General features: G+C 45.4%; 1 protein-coding gene across 1 annotated transcript in view; it reads left to right on the top strand.

Annotated features, from left to right (window-relative positions):
- DNAH14 (dynein axonemal heavy chain 14) overlaps positions 1–20,111 on the top strand; it is a 293,744-nt gene that overhangs the window by 144,313 nt on the left and 129,320 nt on the right. The window contains exons 37-41 of the mRNA XM_077779923.1: positions 5,040–5,255; positions 8,275–8,365; positions 10,341–10,549; positions 11,245–11,497; positions 19,010–19,279. Of these exons, the coding sequence (XP_077636049.1) occupies positions 5,040–5,255; positions 8,275–8,365; positions 10,341–10,549; positions 11,245–11,497; positions 19,010–19,279 (1,039 nt within the window). The remainder of the gene's footprint in view (positions 1–5,039; positions 5,256–8,274; positions 8,366–10,340; positions 10,550–11,244; positions 11,498–19,009; positions 19,280–20,111) is intronic.

Raw genomic sequence — 20,111 nt, 5'->3', positions numbered from 1 at the left:
TGGTGTGTCCTGTTGGACATGTGTCAAGACCCGTCAGTGTCCCAAGGGGAGGGATCTCATTCATACCTCCTTTTAGGCTGACTCAAAACCAGACCAGGGCAGCAGCTTTTTTAAATTATGCAAATATATACAGTCCCGTGGGGCCACGATCAGAATCCTCGCTGGAGGTGTCCCCTAGGCACCAGTTGCAAAACTCAGGGCTCCAATGGGAGATTTGTTCAAAGGGGCAGGGGCAGCAAGGCCCAGGAGGTGTGCAAAGATGGCGTCTTTGCTTCAGTTCTGCAGGAGTGCCTCCTCGGCCACTAGGTGTGTGGGAAATCCGAGGCCTGTCACGGAACTAAGTAAATAGGCCCTTTTCACAGGAACACTGGTCAGTCTGCTGGTTGTTCAGCCTGCGGTGGTGGTCTGCCGATGACGGTATGATTGTCCTGTGGAGCTCAGTAGTGCCAGCGCCTTTGGTCATCAGGACCAGTTGACCAAGGCGTGTCCCCTATGTGGATTAATGTGTGCCCACTGGCTTTAGTAGGGAGGCAGCTGGAGAGTAGAGGGTTGGGGCATGCTCACCAGCCGTGGAAGAGCAGCAGGAGAACACGTAAGGGTGCATACCCACATGCTCCAGTAGTGCTCTGTCTGGGACACAGCCTTGTCTGCCCATGCTTGCAGCCGGAAGCAAGACAGCGCTGTGACCTGGGCCTTACCTGCCCCCACCAGGGAGTCAGGGAGCCCTGCCTGTGCCTGCGCTCCTGGGCTTCAGCGGTGCAGCAGGGTGCTGCTTAGCAAGGGGCAGGCGGGTGCCATGGCGCCGCTCACCCGGCCAGGCCAGCAGGGCTGGGAGAGGGAGCACCCCCAGCCTGGGCTAGCTCGTCGGCACCTGCCCCCCCACCCCAGCAGACACTTTCACATTAGCAGGCAAATCCCCTTCACGTGTGGTCCAGACACGTGACAAACTGCTATTCTTCTGATGGGTTTCAGGGTGAGCGAGACCACAAGCAGCTCTTGAAAAGCCAGTCTTCATTTCTGGAAGTACCTTGAGTTTCTTGGATGTCAGCCCAATTGGTTTTGGGGGCTTCTCTCTGTGGGGCGCATCCTGGGGCCAAGGTGCCGGATGTGGGTCACCAAGCCTCTGCTGTTCTCATCCCCTGGGAGAAGCACGGGCCTGGTGAGAGGCCCCACTCCCTCCTGTGCCACTGTGCTCAGGGTGGGGATGTAGCCAGACAACCTCTCCGCCTCTCCCCCAGGATGTGGCCCTTTGGCCCTTTGTTGTGCAGAGGCGGGTCATCTGCTTTTCAGATCATTTTCGGAGAGAAGTGGTCCACATGTAGCTGTAAATGTGGGGTGTCTGTGGGAACAAATGAGCTCGGACTCCCTGTTTGTATCTTTTCTATTATTTTTTTTATCTCAGTCTGGCTAAAAGTTCCTCAATTTTGTTGATCTTTTCAAACAATGAAATTTGGTCTTCTTGGGGTTCTTTCTATTGTTTTTCAGTTCTCTGATTTGTTCATCTTATTACCTAGCCATTGTGTCCTTCCTTTTGCTGGTTTGGGTTCAGTTTTCTCTTCTTTTTCTAGTTCCCTATGGTATAAAATTAGATTGTTGATTTGAGATTTTTTCCTCTTTTAATGTGGATGCTCACAGCCATAATTTTTCTTTTTCATACCGCTTTCACTGCATCCCACAAGTTTTGGCATATGATATTTCCATTTTCATTCATAGCAATTCCCTGCATGTCTCTTCTTTGACCCATTGGTTAAGAGTGTATTGTTCAGTTTCCGCGTATTAGCAAATTTTCCAGTTGTATTCTGTTACTGATTTCTAGTTCAATGCCACTGTGTCTGAAGGAAGGTACTTGTATGATTTCACAGTTTCAAAATGTATTGAGTCTCTTTTTTAAAAAAAATTATTTTAGTGTAGTTGACACAGTTTTACATTCAGTTCAGGTGTAGGACTCGGCTAACTGACAAGTTTACACAGTGTGCTGTTTTGCTCACCACAGGCATAACTGCTGGCTATTGCCTGCAACACCATTACAGTGCCATTGGCTGTATTCCATGTGCTGTGCCTTCCATGCCCCTGACTTGTTCATCCCGTAACTGGAAGCCTGTTACCTCCAATTTATCTTCACCCATTTTGCCAGCTTCCCCATTCCCTCCCATCAGTTTGTTCTCTATATTTGTGGGTCTGATTCTGCTTTTTGTTTATTCATTTGTTGGGTTTTTTCTTTTCTTTTCTAGATTCGACATACAAGTGAAATCATGTGGTATTTGTCTTTCTTGGTCTGACTTATTTCACTTAGCGTAACACCCTCTGGTCCATCCATGTTACTGCAAATGACCAAAATCTCATCCTTTTTATGGCTCCATATTCCACTACATGTATGCACATCTTCCTTATCCATTCACTTAGGCTGCTTCCAGATCTCGGTTATTGTAAATAATGCTACAAAATGGGGATGCATGTATCTTTCTGAACTGGTGTTTTCCTTTACTGTGGTTGGATACCAGTGGAGGAATTATTGGATCATAAGGTATTTCTATTTTTAATTTTTTGATGAACCTCCGTACTCATTTCCACAGTGGCTGCACCAGTTTGCATTCCCACCCACAGTGCCCGAGGGTTCTTTTTCTCTACAGCCTCATCAACGCTTGTTTCTTGTCATTTTGGTTTTAGCCATTCTGACAGGTGTAAGGTGGTATCTCACTGTGGTTTTGATTTGTGCTTCCCTGATGATCAGTGATGTTGAGCATCCTTTTATGTGTCTGTTGACCATCTGTTGGTCTTTTTTTGAAAATTGTCTATTCAGGTCTTCTGCCCATTTTTTAATCAGATTGTTTGGGCTGTTTTGGTGTTGAGATGTATAGTAACCTTCTATGGGGTGTATCATTTGCAAATATCTTCTCCCACTGAGCAAATATTATAATTAAGACAGAAGGTTGCCCTTTTGTTTTGGTGTTGGTTTCCTTCCCTGTGCAAAAAGCTTTTCATTTTGATGTAGTCCCAATAGTTTCTTTTTGCTTTTGTTTCTTTCACCTTAGGAGACACATCTATAAAAAGGTTGCTGTGGCCAGTGTCACAGAGCTTACTGTCTGTGGTTCTCTTCTAGGTTTTTTATGATTTCAGGTCCCACATTTAGGTCGTTAATCCATTTGGAGTTTATTTTTGTTTGTGGTGTTAGAAAGTGGCTCAGTTTCATTCTTTTACATATAGGTGTCCAATTTTTCTAGCACATTTAATGAAGAGACTGTCTTTTCCCCATTACATGCCCTTGCCTCCTTTGTCATAGATTAATTGACCATATAAGTGTGGATTAATTTCTGGGCTCTCTGTTCTGTTTTATTCGTTTATGTGTCTGTTTTTATGCCAATACCATGCTGTTTTGATTGCTACAGCTTTATAATCAGCATGTAGTGTGAAACTGTGATCCCTCTAGCCTTATTGTTCTTTCTCAAGATCACTTTGGTGATTCAGGGTCATTTATGGTTCCCTACAAATTTTTGGATTGTTTGTTCTAGTTTTGTGAAAAATTCTATTGGTATTTTGATAAGGATCACATTGAATCTTTAGATCGCTTTGGGTAGTATCAACATTTAGCAATATTTGTTCTTCCTATTCATGAGTATGGAATATCTTTCTATTTGTGTGTGTCATTTTCCATTTCTTTCATCAGTGTTTTTTTATCGTTTTCATAGTACGGGTCTTTGACCTCCTCAGTTAAGTTTATTCTTAGGTATTTTAATCTTTTTGGTGCAATTATAAATGGAAGTGTTTTTATTCCTCTTTTGCTGCTTCATTATTAGTATATAGAAACACTATTTCTTTGTATCAATTTTGTATCCTGAAACTTTACTGAAATTATGTATTGTTTCTAACTAGGTTTTGGTGGAATCTAGGATGTTCTATGTATAATACCATGTCATCTGCAAATAGTGACGTCTTTTTCTACCAATATGGATGCCTCTCATTTCTTTTTTCTTGTCTGATTGCTGTGGCTGGGACTTCCAGGACTGTGTTGAATAAAAGTGGTGAGAGTAGCCATCCTTGTTCTTGATTTTAGGGAGAAAGCTCAATTGAGAGTGGTTTTATGACTTCTTTTCGGACTAAACTTCAGCCAGGATGGTTTCTGTCAATTTATTGTTATTTTTTTTAATGGACAATTTTTTTATGTTTCTTTATATGCCTTGTGCTATTTGTTGAAAATGGGGCATTTATAAAAACAGCCACCTTTCCCAGCCTTTTCCAAGTTGCTCTGTCATAGGCTCATTCCTCACCGATGAGCGGGACCTGCTCTGACTCTAAAGATCAGCCTGAGATGAAGGTTTCATGTCTTCTCAAGTGTTTCCTGGGCACGCGTCTTATGTGGCCTTTCACAGTTTGACCCTCACCGTTCCCCTGTCTACGCAGCTCAATTTGAGTGTGTTGATTTCCTAAACATTCCTCCTACCTAGCTTCTCCCTCGGGCCACATATGGCCTATTGCGTGAAGTCATCCACAGGGTCTTGTTGGAGGCTTTTGTGGGTCTGTAGTCTTCCTGAAGCCTTCACAGGAAGTGCCTGACACTTCTCTCACCTGAGAGCAGAGTTCGGTGGAACAGACACCAGATCTTCAGGCAGCCCCCTAGATCTTCAGGCAGCCCTCCCGCCCCCAAGAGGGTAGAAGATAGCAAAGAAGGTCTGCGTGAGTGCCAGCTCTGACCTGAAGCTTAAAACTGTCTTCTACTCTCCCTTATCTGTATGTCTAGCCCTGGCTCCAGACACACCCCATCCCAGTTCATACGTTGTGTTCCTAGATGAGGACCAGTGGGATTTTTCTCCCCATTTTTTTTCCAGGGATGTCATTTATAGTATTTATAGTTTTTAAAATAATGACTTGAATATTATGGCTAATTTTTAAAAGTCAGTTTTTGCTGTTCCTTTTAAATTGCTATCTTTATCGGGTATCTTTCCTTGGAGTGAAAAACCTCTCCCCTAAAACCCTTTAGAGTTAAGAGTGGAAAAATGTAAATAATTACACTCTGGTTAAGAAACCACACTGGATTCTTTCAGATTCCAGGAAGAAAAGGAAAAGTAGATATTTGTGTTTTAAATCCAAAGTGTATCACTCTTAGTGAACTATATGGACAGCTAGACCCTAACACTATGGAGTGGACAGATGGACTATTATCAACAGCAGTTCGAAATTATGTGTATTCTAATACTGCAAGGTACTCAGAAAAGGACAGTGATCTTGGACTGAAATCAAGAATCTCAGATGCATCTAATGTAAGTTAATATGGAAGGATTGTTTTTATTTGACTATTGTGGATTATTTCTTTGTTTAAAAATTGATATTTAAGCATTATTAGATACTTGCCAGTATAAAAATAAATTTAAAAATTATTATAATCAGTTTTGGGAAATAAGAAAAATTATAAGCTATAAAAAAACATAAAATATGCCATTGTTTTTTAATGTGGTTGGTAAACAAAATGAAAGATACTTGCTCCGAAAGGAACACAGAGCAGATTAGGTGCAAGGGGAGGGTGATCTAGTGATTATGGCAGCACCAAGACACCTTACAAATTAATGAGCTATGAAAACACTTCAGTGTAAAAGTGAATAATGTTTTTGATACAAAATCCATCATAGAATAAACATAAATAGCAAAAGCTTTTTGAAAAGTTGTGTTCTCATTCATTATAGAGCTTACTAGTAAATTTCATTCAGCCAAAATATATTAACGGAAAAATGACATTTAGAACCAAACAGATAAGCGGGGTTTTTTTTATATCTTTTTTTTTTTTTNNNTGCCTGGCAGTGAAATCAAGAGTGTTTCTTGGTTTGTCTCTCTCTTTTTTCCCCCACTTTTTTCTTAAGTTCGACATATGAGTAATGTATAGAACTGTTCTATCACTATGTTGTAGACCTGAGACTAATACAACACTGTATGTTAACTACACTGGGATTAAAATTTTAAAAACAATAGTAAGTCTTCTAATCCATAAATATATTTATATCTATATATCATGGGTGTGAATATTATAATATTTAATATTAAATTAATTTTAAGATTTAATAAGTTAAATTTTTTATATTAATGATATTATATATCCATCTTCTAATCCATAAATATACATGCATATACATATACATACATATGTACACACATATATACATATGTATCTGAATATTCTGGAAACAAGTCCCTTATCGGGGACTATGATTTATAAACACTTTCATTTTGTGATTTGTCTTTACTTTCTTAAAGGTACATTTTGAAACACCAAAGTTTTTAACCTTGATGAGGTTCAATCTACTTTTTGCTTCGTCACTTGATTTTTTGATATCGTAGCTTTAAAAAGTTTTGTATAATTCAAGGTTACAAAGACTTTCTTCTAAGTTTTATTCTAAGAGTTTTATAGTTTTCACTTTTATATTTAGGTCTTTGGTCTACTTTAAGTTGATTTTTGGCGTACAGTACAAGGAAGGGATCCCAATTCAGTTGTTCCAGAATTAGTTGTTGAAAAGACTATTGTTTAAAAAAAATGACTCTTCTTTCCCCCATTGCTTGTATTGTCTTGTCACCTGCGTCAGAATCAGCTGATCACAAATGTAGGGGTTTATTTCTGGACTCGCACTCTGTATGTCCTTATGCTAATGCCACACTTGAAAACTGGAGCTTTGCCCCGAGTTTTGAAATAGAAAATTAAAGTAGTTTTTAAGGCCTTGGCAAACCGATTCTAAAATGTATACAGAAGGACCAAGGGCCATGATATTCCTGAATTTGAAAAGGGGGAAGAATTTGGGTGATGAGATCTGCCGGATGTCAAGAATTATTATAAAATTAGGGGAAAACAGGGGCGCCTGGGTGGCTTAGTCGGTTAAGCGTCCGACTTTCACTTAGGTCATGATCTCTCTGTTCATGGGTTCGAGCCCCGCGTCGGGCTCTGTGCTGACTGCCAGCTCAGAGCCTGGAGCCTATTTCAGAGTCTGTATCTCCCTCTCTCTCTGACCCTCCCCTGCNTCCCCCATTGCTTGTATTGTCTTGTCACCTGCGTCAGAATCAGCTGATCACAAATGTAGGGGTTTATTTCTGGACTCGCACTCTGTATGTCCTTATGCTAATGCCACACTTGAAAACTGGAGCTTTGCCCCGAGTTTTGAAATAGAAAATTAAAGTAGTTTTTAAGGCCTTGGCAAACCGATTCTAAAATGTATACAGAAGGACCAAGGGCCATGATATTCCTGAATTTGAAAAGGGGGAAGAATTTGGGTGATGAGATCTGCCGGATGTCAAGAATTATTATAAAATTAGGGGAAAACAGGGGCGCCTGGGTGGCTTAGTCGGTTAAGCGTCCGACTTTCGCTTAGGTCATGATCTCTCTGTTCATGGGTTCGAGCCCCGCGTCGGGCTCTGTGCTGACTGCCAGCTCAGAGCCTGGAGCCTATTTCAGAGTCTGTATCTCCCTCTCTCTCTGACCCTCCCCTGCTCACGCTGTCTCTCTCTCTCCTAGAAATAAATAAAAAAATATAAACAAAAAAAATAAATAAAATTAGGGGAAAACAGCATGCTGTGGGTGCAGAAAACGATGGTGGTTTTGAGCTATTATGTGCCTAGGACATCATGTAAACACCTATGGAGAAATTTTGTAGAGAAATTGACAAGTGCAAAGCTAGTGTGAGATTTTATTACTGCCTTCTCCAGTAATTGATAGAGAAGGAATATGATAAATTGGTCATGATACAATTCTCTAATTACACCAGTTAGAAATGGAAATCGGAAAATTCTGCTAATGGTGGTGACACTCTATGAAAACTACATTGGAAAAAATGTACAAGAAAGGAACTTGTCGTAGCAGGGGGGAGGGAGGGGGCCTGGACACCTGTACAATTGGCAAAAACTGGGGAAATGGAAGATACACTCTACACACTATTTTAGTGTGTTACCCTAAAAATTTTAAGCTATCGTGAAGGAGGGTGTAGGAAAAATATATACCAAAATATCCAGTGTTTCTTTATAGATGGTAGGAATTCAGAGAACATTTGCTTTCTTGCTTTATGGTATTATTGTAATGCTATATAACAAGCATGTACTAAAATTGTATGGGGAAAAAAACTGAAAGATTTTTCTAGAAGAAAATGGCGGGTAATCACAACTCAGCTAAGCCAGCCTGTGCTGATTACAGGGAGTTCTTTCAGCCACAGAATGTTCTGCCTTCCTATTTCAGTACTCAAGAGAGCATATTGACATATTTGAGTTGGAAAGTATGATGAAGTAAACATTCTTGATTACCTGTTTTAGGTTTTCAAACTTGATTCCTCTGATCTAGCAGATATTGATGATAATATTTTTAAGGAGATGGAGAAAGATGATAAAATCCCAGAAAGTCAGAGTAAGTGTTATTATGAAATTCAGTAAAGATAATTCATTAATAGGGAAGACAAACTGAACAAATGAGTATTCTGTATCTTTAGAAATGTTTGGTTTTGTTCCTATTCTGTTTATTTTTCCCACATTTATTTAAAATGTACGTATGTGTGTGTATTTACCACGTGCTACAGCATAGTGTACACACACGTAGTTATGTCACGGAAGTGGTAGGTCCTGCGCGGCCCTTTCAGGTTATCGATGGACGTCAGTATCTCACAAGAAGCAAACTGATGTTAAAGGTGGAGACGAGTCTTGTGTGGAAACCGCAGCAGTGCTCTCTCTACGGCCCCGGACGGTGTGCGCTCCCGGCCCAAGTAACAGCCCCCGCACCCTCATGCGAACAGAACTACGCATGCGTCACGTGCTGCCTTGTGGTGCGAGGATGTGAGTGTGCAGTGTGGGTGTGCGGTGTGGGTGTGTGGGTATGCGATGCGGGCGTGTGCAGTGCGGGTGTGTGGGTGTTCGCTGTGGGTGTGTGGGTGTTCGCGGTGGGTGTGTGCGTGTGTGGTGGGGGTGTGTGTATGTGCAGTACAGGTGTGGGTATGCAGTGTGTGTGTGTGTGTGTGCGGTATGGGTGTGTGGGTGTGGGGTGCGGGGGTGTGGGCGCGGTGCGGGTGAGTGTGCGGTGTGGATGTGGGGTGTGTGGGTGTGCAGTGCGGGTGTGTGTGCATAGTGCGGGTTTGTGCATGTGCGGTGCGGGTGTGTGGATGTGTGGGTGTGCAGTGCGGGTGTATGCGGTGCAGGTATGTGAGTGTGCAGTGCGGGTGTGTGTGGTTCGGGTGTGTGGATGCGCGGTGCTGGTCTGTGGGTGTGTGAGTGCGCGGTGCAGGTGTTTGCGTGTGTGGTGCGGATGTGCGGGTGTGTGGGTATGCAGCGAGGGTGTATGGGTGTGCAGTGCAGGTTTGTGCGTGTGCGGTGTGGGGGTGTGGGGGTGTGGTGCGGGTGTGTGGGTGTGTGGTGCGGGTGCACGGTGAGCATGTGCAGTGCAGATGCACCGTGCGGGTTTGCGGTACAGGCGCACGTTGAGGAAGTGCGATGTGGGTATGCGGTGTGGGGACCCCTGGGGACAGAGAGTGTGTGGGAGGCTCCAGGTCCGGAGGAGGAGAAGGTCCCGGGCTGGAGCCCCATCAGCTCGCTGCTCCAGGCCGAGCCTCTAGCCCCACAGCACCAGCGGTCCCGTCCGTTTATGTTCCAGGCTCGGAAAGATTTCTGCCCTTGCTTCTGTTGTTCTAGAATTCCCGAATGTGTGTGTCCCTCCCCGGCATTCAGGTTGGGGGGTGTGGGCTGCGGGCAGAGTGGGTGCCCTTCCAGGGGTTCAGGATGGGCCTGGAGGCCAGTGTGTCAGCTGCCCAGAGACCCTTCAGCATCTGGCCTCATGGCCCTGGCTCTCCCCTGCTCTTCTGGGCTGCTGTCCTGTCCTTCCTGCAGTTAATTATTTTCTGTCTCCACAGTGACCTACACGCTCCTCCCCCCCCCTTCTTGACCAACAGATATTCTAGAACCATAGAACAGGGTAGTGCTGTAGAATGGGAAAAGAGGAGCCAGTGGAGCCAGAGTGAGAACTACTCTAAAATGTGTCTATTTGATCCTTTCTTCGAAGGGAGTCGCTTTTCTATTTCCCAGAGGCAGCACGTCCAAAACGTGTCCTGGGGGGAAGGGGGCTTACAGACCATGTTATCATGGGAAAGACAGATCCACGAGCTTCTCTTCCCCAGCACGCAGGGCCGGTTACACCAGCAGCAATCTGGGAACATTGACAGTGTTCGAGGAATGGCTAAGCATGTGGTCGCAGCAGTCATTTCTAACAGATGTTAGAGATGACGCATGCACGCATTCACCTCGTTAGAAGATACTTTCCAAACAAATAGGGAATTTGTGAAATTGTGATATGCAAAGACTGAGGTTCTCTGTTACATTACAAGTATCTCTCTCTCCAGACTACGACTGGCAGTGGATTGTTTTGGATGGTCCAGTGGATACGTTTTGGGTAGAAAATCTGAACACCATGCTGGATGATACGAGAATGTTGTGTCTGGCAAACAGTGAGCGAATAGCCTTGACTGACAAAATACGTTTGGTCTTTGAGACAGACAGTCTCTCTCAGGCCAGTCCTCCGATTGTCAGCCGCTGTGGGATGGTCTACATGGTAGGCTTCCAAAACAAATGTACCTTTTTGGGTAGTAACGAGTTGTTACCTGCAGCGTTTCTGATGGTGGCTTTGTGGTTACCTCTGGATCCGGCAGGCTGTTGTGTCCCCTGGCATCTCCTAACCCGGGAACCCAGGAGTGAAAGGAACGTAGTCACTCCTGTTTAAATGAGGACCACCCAGTAATGGGAATGGCAGCATGTTCCGCAAGCATGAGTGAGGGGTGCCTTCGACACTCAGGATGGGCTGCTGGTGCCTCATCTTTCCCAGGCAGGAAAGACTGTCCTGACGCCTTTCCCACTTGCTCTGTGACCCCCCTGCACCCCTGGACCTGTGACATACATTTGCCAAGACAGTGGTGAGGGGTGGAGGACACACAAAAATTAAGTGTCCTCTCTCTGTGAAGTTTTCCTTTCTGGCTCGGCAGCCCCCCTCACTGCCCACACGTAACCTCCCCACCCCGCCCTCCACATGGTACCCTGACCGCAGGCTGTCTTGGAAGACCAGGGTCAGGGTTAAAGTCACAAGTTGTTTCAGAGACAGTCACTCTTCAAGCCGCTTTGATCAGCTGCCCCTTGATGACTGCGGATGCTGGGCTGTGTCTGCTGGGGGCGGTGGTGAAGTAAAGAGACCGTAAGGAAGACGCATGCCATGCTTTTATTTACATAAAATTACCTTGTGCTTTATGTCGTTAGGATCCTGTAGATCTGGGATGGAAGCCCTATGTTAAGTCGTGGCTTCTGAAAACGTCTAAACTTATGAGTCAAACAGGAGTGAGCTATCTTGAATTCTTGATTAAAAACAGCATCACAGACGGACTGCAGTTTATAAAGAAGCATCAGGAATGTCAGCCGTTTCCTGTACAGGACATCTCAGTGGTTACCACTCTCTGCAGAATTCTCGATGCTTTCTTTGAATTCATGAGTGAAAATGGAGGCTTTGGAAAACGTGAGATTTTCTCCCCTTCTAAGTAATGGTCTTGTGTCTCACTTAATGCCAATTATTTATCACCTTCTATTAAATCTTACAAGAGAAAATAGAGAAAGGAGGACCAGGAATTTTTAGTCTATTTGAATAGGTAGCAGACATGCACATGGAAGAAACTAAAAATCTCTAATAAGGGGGCATATCCGTGACGTAAACCAATGTCATACATGTGTTGATGGGTCACAAGAAAACCAAGGATAAGGAAGTCTAAGAGGGTCTTTCTTAGGGAAGAATGCTTTTGCCATGTTTTAAGGAGCCTTAGCATTGGAAATAATGGGGGGAAATGTGTCCAGAATCCGAGGAGAAAGCTGTAATCATGCACAGGTGTAAACCTGGAAAGTAGTAAAACGCGTTAGGTGAGAGCAAAGATTCAGAAAATAGTGGAGCGTTACTGCCACGGCGTGGTCTCTGCAGCCAGAACCCTACCTTCAAACCCTGGCTCTCTCTGGTTCCCGGTGAGAGCGCCCATTAGCACGGGCTCCCGGCTCTGTCTCCAAAACCCAGCTTTGGATCCACCAAACTAACAGCAATGGTAAGAAACCCCTGAGGTTTCTTGCGACAAGACGGCAAGGTCCCAGATTGGGGAGCACCACAGCTCTGAGTGGGAGAGCCGGACGCCGTGAATGAGTGGACGTTTAGGGTTGGCCCCTCCCCTCCCGGTGGCTCTGAGGGGACCATCGTCCCTGCCTTTGCCTGTCAGCACATCCCCGCCCAGCCAGAGGCAGCAGCAAAACACCGTGTTGGCAGCAAAGCCCGACCAGGTTAAGGAACAGGTCCCTGCGTGTTTCTTCCCACTGCCACTCCTGCACGCCTTAAAGTCCAGGTGACTTCGAGAAAGAGACCGCATTTGAAAGAGCGGTGTCAGCGTGGATGAAGTTTCCTGCCTTGCAGAGTGTCCACTCCGTCTCCAGACACACAGTTCCAGATGCACCAGGGAGACAGGGCCACTAGGAACACAGCAGGAAGCGGTCGAAGAAGGAACCCAGTAAGTGGCTGAACGCTGACTCGGTCAGAGGAACAACTCCTTTCACTCGGCGTCACCCTCTCCAGGTCCGTCCACGTTACCACAAACAGCACGATCTCCTTTCATCTTGCTGAGTAATATCCACTGTGTATGTTCCCCCATCTTTTTGACTGCACATCTGTGGTGGACACGGGCTGCTTCTGAATCTTGCTGTTGTAAATGACGCAACAGTGTGTGTAGCAGCGCAGGCTCATTTTTGAATTCGTTTTTATTTTCTTGGGGTAAATACCCAGTGGTGGAATTACTGTCTCTTATTTTCCCACTTTTGAACTTTATTACAGGAAAATCTCAGGGTTGCATACAGTTAGGGCCAGTACCTGAAGTTCTGTTTTCTCTCGGGACACTTTAATTAGCCTGAAATCTAGGCAGAAAGACGTTCCCTGTAGCTTCCCTGACAGACTGACTTTTCCTCACCCCCTTTTCCTTGGGAAGCTCTTGCACGGCCCCAGGTCTATTCCAGAATCTAATCCCGCCACCTTGCTTCTCTTGCACAAAGTCAGCTCTCCTGGACCGTCATAAAAACCTGCTCCTGTCGGCAGCCGGGACTGGGTGCCACACCTCCAAGGGCACTGTGGGTGATATATGCACCTTCATTTACTGTCCTGTCTGACTTTCTTCTTTGTTTCTGATCCTGAAAGGAGCGCCCCTCCCCACGTTTATGGTTCAGCTGTGGTGAGCTCTGGTTGTTATAGTTTTTTCCATACTTCTGTGTTTGGGGTGGTAGGTAGTAGTCTATATCTGGCTCATTTACCATATTAATGAGATGTCAGTAAGTTGGAAAACTTATTTGAGATGGATAATTTTGAAGTGAAATATAAATTTTCCCAAGTGATCTTTAAAAAAGGAAAAATCTGAATATGACAATAACTGAAAGTTGAATTTTTTTAATGTTTATTTATTTGATGGGGGTGGGGAGACACAGAATCCGAAGCAGGCTCCAGGCTCCGAGCTGTCAGCACAGAGCCCGATGCAAGGCTCGAACTCACCAGTGGTGAGATCATGACCTGAGTGGAAGTCTGACGCTTAACTGACTGAGCCACCCAGGTATCCTAAAAGTTGAATTTTTAAAAGCCTTCTGCCACCCTCCCCAAAACACTGAGCCAAGTTCCTTAAATTTTGTTGGTAAATTTCACGAACCATTCATAGAACAAATTATCCTTATAAAATCTGTTCCAAAGAATAGAAAAGGAAGGAAAGCTACACAACTTGTTTTATGAAGTTTGTACACAGCTGATCCCCAAACCAGACAAGCCAATACCGAATGGACAGTTATAGACCAATTCCATTTATAAATGTGGGTGCTGACGTTCTGAATAAAATATTAGAAAACTGGATCCAGTGGGTTAAAGATATGCCATGACAACGTGACTTTGTCCTCAGCATATAAGAATGATTTAAGTTAGAACTATCTGAATAATTTGCCAAATAAACCACTCAAAAGAAAGAAACTATGTCACTATTTCAACAAATGAGAAATGCCTTTAAATAACAAATAGTACCGTTTATATGTTAAAGGACACTTGGTGGGTGCGTGGGTGGCTCAGTTAATGGACTTCAGCTCAGGTCAGGGTCTCCCCATTTGTGGGCTGGAGCCCTCCATCTGGCTCTGTGCTGACAGCTCGACATGGAGCCTGGAGCCTGCTTCGGATTCTGTGTCTCCCTCTCTCTCTGCCCGTCCCCATCCCTCTCAAAAATAAACATTAAAAAAATAGTAAAACAGACTTGGCAATCCAAAAACAGATAACTTTCTCAACTCTTGACTTTTTCCATTAAAAACCTATAGTAAGCATCTTCGTTGGTAATCATGAGATGCATTCCCATCGATGCAGAACCTTGGGAGTTTCTTGGGTGAAATCTGAAACTGGCATCTGTACCCAGAGGGTGAGGAGAGACCAAAGAAAGAGGCAGCCTAACCCAGACTGGGAGCTGCCAGGGTTTTCTTCTTTGTACCTGAAACAGAGCTGACAGACAGCATTGTCAGAGCTCCCGTGGCACAGGGTAGCGATTCAACAATTCCTGGCATCCCCCTGTGCCCAGCGCACAGGTGTTCTCTTCATCCCCTCACCGGGGTCCCCCACCCCCCAGCCAGCTGGGTTTTTGTTTTTGGGGTTTTTTTGTCTCTGTTTTTCTTTGTTCATTTGTTTTGTTTCTTAAATTCCATGTATGTTTGGAATTGTATGGTATTTGTCTTTCTCTGATTTCACTTAGCATGATGCCCTCTGGGTCCCTCCGTGTCATTGCAAATGGTAAGATTTCATTCTTTTTCACAGCTCCATCACATCCCATTACACACACGCGCGCGTGCACACACACACACGTGCACACCATTTCTTCTTTATTCACTCATCTATTTTTTCTAAGTTTCTACTTAAATTTCAGATAGTGAACATACAGTGTTATATTAGTTTCAAGTGCACAGCATAGTGACCCAGCACTTTCCTGCATCTCCCGGTGCTCATGATGACAAGTGCCCTCCTTAACCCCCCTCACCTGTTTCACCCCCACCCCACCTCTCCCCTCCCCTCCGGTGATCAGCAGTGTGTTAAGAGTCTGTTGGTTTGTGCCTCTCTCTCTCTCTCTCTCTTTCTCTCTCTCTCTCTCTTTTTCCTTTTGCTCACTTGTTATGTTTCTTAAATTCCACATATGAGTGAAATCATATGGTGTTTGTCTTTCTCTGACTTAGTTTGCTTAGCATTATGCTCCCTGGCTCTGTCCACATGATTGCAAATGGCAAGATTTCATTCTTTTTAAGGCTGAGTAATGTTCCATTGTGTATATACATGTCTCCTTTATCCAGTCATCAGTCACTGGACATGTGGGCTATTTCCATAATTTGGTAATTGTCGATAGCAACTGCTATAAATATAGCAGTGTACAGACCCCTTTGACTTAATATTTTTGTATTCTTTAGGTAAATACCTAGTATCGTAATTGTTGGGTCATAGGGTGGTAGCTCTATTTTTAACTTTCTGAGGAACCTCCACACTGGTTTTCCAGAGTGGCCACAGCAGTCTGCATCCCTACCAGCAGTGCCTGAGGGTCCCCTTTCTCCGCATCCTCGCCAACACCTGTTGTTTCCTGAGTTGTTAATTCTAGCCATTCTGACAGGTGTGAGGTGATATCTCACTGTGGTTTGGGTTTGTGTTTCCCTGATGATGAGCGACTTGGAGCATCTTTTCACGTATGTATTGGCCATCTGGATGTCGTCTTTGGGAAAAATGTCTTATGTCTTCTGCCCAGTTTTAATTGGATTATTTGGTTTTTGGGTGTTCAGTTAGGTCAGTTTTTTATATATTTTGGATACTAACTCTTTATTTGCAAATATCTTCTCCCATTCCATATGTCGCCTTTTAGGTTTGCTGATTGTTTCCTTCTCTGTGGAGGTTTTTATCTTGATGAAGTCCCAATGGTTTATTTTTGCTTTTGTTTCCCTTGCCTCAGGAGGCATATCTAGAAATAAGTTGCTACAGCCGATGTCAAAGAGGTTACTGTCTATATTTCCCTCTGAGATTTTTATGGTCTTGTGTCTCTCATTTATGTGTTTCATCTATTTTGAGCTAATGTTTGTGTTTGGTCTAGGAAACTGATCCAGTTCCGTTCTTCTGCGTGTCACTGTCTGGTTCTCCCAACACCCTTGGTTGAAGAGACGGTCTTTTCCCCATTGGATATTCTTTCCTGCTTTGTCAAAGACTAACTGACCATATAGTCATGGATTCATTTCTGGGTTTTCTGTTCCATTCCGTTGATTTATGGATGGACACCTGGGTTGGTTATCTTGGCTATTGCAAATAATGCTGCAAGAAACATAAGGATGCTCTATCTTTTTGAATTAATGTTTTCAGTTTTCTTTAGGCAAATATCCAGGGGTGGACTTCTATTTTCAATGTTTGGAGAAGCCTCCGTACAGTTCTCCACAGTGGCCGCACCAACAACCGTCTAGGACAGGCCTCATCTGTCCGTTCCCTGGCCTATGAAAACTGTCTGCTTCGGCTGCTGCAGGGTTAATGAGCAACGGAACTTAGAGATGTGGTTTGTCTCGGGCAGCCGTAGAGCAGTGGGCCTCCACACCTGCCTTCCAGAATTTTAAGAGTTTATGTAGAGGCCTTACTAAGGTTTGGTAACGTACATAGTCCAGATGGCGTCAAGAACACATTGCTGTCTCAAGGCCACGTCCTTGAAATGGCTCCGAGTGGAGGAAGGGGGCAGAACAGACATTGTCAGGACCAGGGACGGGGAAGGAACCTCTGATGACCTCCGTCCGGCTTGGAGGCCACCAGCAGTCGTGGCTTCTCGATGACCTGCTTCACCATTTCATCTCCTGTGATAGGTTTTTACAACCTTATTTGCCTCCCTCTTACACAGCATGCCCTGAGGGGTCAGCAAGGTGTTTCACGAACATGGAGACGCCCCGTTTGGCGGCTGTCTGGCTGCACCAGGGCAGAGACCACAGAGCACTGCAGGCACGTGCGAGAGAGAAACAGATTAAGATAATGATTTCCAAAATAAGCAACAATATTTGTTTCCACTCAGAGCCCCATGATCCAAACCACAGATTTATTAAGTCCCCAGGTCGGCGCTGGGGTCATCTAGCATCTCTACTTGTGTGTTCGTGTGATTTAATAAAGATGATACATTAACAGACGCATAAGGTATGAACGCATAACATTTTGCTTGTATAATAGTACAGGTGCCTCCTCGTTAGATAGTAATCATGTCCAAGGCCAGCTTATTTTGTGAGGCAGCTTTTCTTGCTAGAGATATTTTCGTATTCAGTAAAGATAGGCTTTGTTGGCTGTCATTTAAGGCTTGCTGAGTGGGTTTGGTGAGGGCTTCTGTGTGTGCTGTGGTGTCCCCAGGCCCATGGAGGGAGCAGAGATGGCGGCCACATGAAGACAGGATGTGGCCTCCTGGCCTTGAGAAGGGAGAGGTCGGCAGCTCTAGGAACTTGACTTGGTTGTGCATAGCATACCTGTTGGCCAGGGGAGGGAACCCCTCTGTTTCGGTGGATGACCCATTGCAAATTCTAGGAGATAACNATGGAGGGAGCAGAGATGGCGGCCACATGAAGACAGGATGTGGCCTCCTGGCCTTGAGAAGGGAGAGGTCGGCAGCTCTAGGAACTTGACTTGGTTGTGCATAGCATACCTGTTGGCCAGGGGAGGGAACCATTGCAAATGGTTTCGGTGGATGACCCATTGCAAATTCTAGGAGATAAAGTCTTCCCAGGCATTTGGGGGCTTGGTGTTCTTGACGGGGCTCAGTTGTCCACGGTGGGAGTTGAGACAATGGATGTTTCCTGTGACTGTTATGTTGTTATGCTATGGGGTGCTGGGGCTGGGGGCCCCAGTGTGGCCTGCGGAGCCGTAGGCTCTCACTGTTCAGATGTCTTAAAGGCCGGGATGGTACTTCAGTCTACCTGGCCAAGGGGATTTTACCCGTTGTAATTCAACCTGCTGCTTTAATTTTTTTTTCAAGTAACCTTTTTGCTTGCAGATGATATTGGAAGGTGCATCCTCCATTTAGTCTGGTGTTCTTTTGCCTAGTCTTATATATCATGACCTTTAAATTGTGGCCCTCAGTCATTGTCAGTTCGACAAGGGCACTGGACACGGGGCTCAACATCTGTAATCCCCTCACGACCATAGCCTGGCTTGCATGGCAACAGGGGAGAGCTGGGGTTGGGCCACACGTGGTGTCCAGACCAAATGGGACATATTAGAACCCTCATTCAGAGGGAGGACTTCAACATAATCAGTTTGTTAATTCTTGGTACCAAAGCTCATTTTTCTTTAGGCCAATTAAATAGAGAGCTTTTCTAAATTAATTTTGATAATATTATCTGCAGGTAGAGCACTGTTGTTTATGCAGAGCATATCTCCAGGCACATACGTGAACATACAGATACAGAGACCCGATTGCTTTAATAATCAGATTTACCCAGGAATCCGGTAAAACCATATAAAACCCACTAGTTTGTGAATAACAGTGGAGTTCAAATTGTGTCTGTGACAGATGGACCAAGTTAAGGTTACATATATTTGTGGAGAGGACTGAAGGTCTGGATTTGCCCTTGGTGAGCTTCCTCTTGGAGGCTGAGGCCTGGATCTGGGGGAGAGGCTTTCCTGCTATCTGTATCGCACCTTCCTCTTCTTGTCTCAGGTGCGCGGGGGTGGCGGTTCAATTCTCTCGTGGTGTATTCACATGTTAAAGACATGATCAGATTTCCATGTTCACGGGACAGAGAAAAAACATAAGTTTTCCTCCTAGGACTTTTGGGGTGTATTTTTCTAGTATCAGATGCCTGGGGTAATCGCTATTTAAAATTTGTCTTCAGATTAGGGCTCAGATGACATGGGGCGCCTCATCCGTTCCGTTGTCAGTCAGCGGAACGTCCTCCCCTTTGCAGTCCTCACTTTGTCCCTGATCCTGCCTCTCCGATTCCCCATCAGGATTCGTCCAAAGGCTGGGACACTGGCCTGTGGCACTTGGGCCCTTCTCAGTCCATGAAGCCAACAGATGGAAGTGTCAGCGCCCCTCCCCCACAGGCCCCAGAGCCACAGAGGCCCGGCAGGTGCACATCCCGTTCTCACCTTGGTTCTTCTCGCTTCCTGACCAGAGCTGTGACCCCACTCGGGCGTCAGTGGCCCCTCGCGGCCACCACCAGTGCCCTCTGTGCCATGGTGTGGCCTCGGCCCCCGTGGCGGCAGACACAAATCTGAGTAGGGGCCGCCCCTCCCTGTGCAGAGGTTCACGGCTGGCCTGAGACGTCCCCTCGCAGATGTCTTGCTCCCAAGTTGAGTTCCTTGGGTCCCCTGCCCAGCTCACCACTTGTAGGTTTGCAACGTCGGGAGTTTCCTGGGTGGGGTTCAAGTTGGCCCCATACGCGGAGGCAGGGAGGCCCCAGAGGCCACTCCAGGTTGTAGCTGGCAGCGTCACTCAGCAAGGGAGTTTACATACAAGGCCCGTCTCGAAGGACTGCATGATATGTGGATCCGCGCACCCACACTCGAGAGTCCTACGTTCATACAGAAGCCCTGGTGGGAATCAGTCCTCCTTCGTTCAGGGAGTTCTCGCAATGTGCTGCTCTGGAAGGCTCCTGGCGCTGGGGCAGCGGGCAGCACGTGCACGCCCATGGCAGGACAGGGTCCAGACTGTGGCTCAGCCGCAGTCACATCCTCTCCATGGCCTCCTCCACCGGTTCCTATTAACGCTCTGTCTACTCCTGTTACCGTTCACTGTGGTCTCTGGGGGCGCTAGTCAGCGCAGCAATAGTTAGAGCAGGGAAAGAGCCTTCTAAGAAATAAAATGGAAGAGGAGCGCCCGGGGCTCAGTCTGTTAAGTGCCTGATTCTTGACTTTGGCTCAAGTCATGATCTCACGGTTTTTGAGTTTGACCCCACATCAGCCTCTGAGCTGACAGTGCCGACCCTGCTTGCTATTCTCTCTTTCCCTCTCTCTGCCCCTCCTTTGCTCATGCTCACACTCGCTCTCTCTCTCTCTCAAAAAAATTTTTAAAAAAAGGAAGGAAGAAACAAAATTATTACTGTTTTCA

This window comes from Crocuta crocuta, unplaced genomic scaffold (genome assembly GCF_008692635.1).
Source record: "Crocuta crocuta isolate KB4526 unplaced genomic scaffold, BGI_CrCroc_1.0 scaffold322, whole genome shotgun sequence".
Classification (NCBI taxonomy): domain Eukaryota; kingdom Metazoa; phylum Chordata; class Mammalia; order Carnivora; family Hyaenidae; genus Crocuta; species Crocuta crocuta.
Note: the sequence above shows the minus strand (reverse complement) of the source record. Positions and strands in the feature narration are given on the sequence as shown.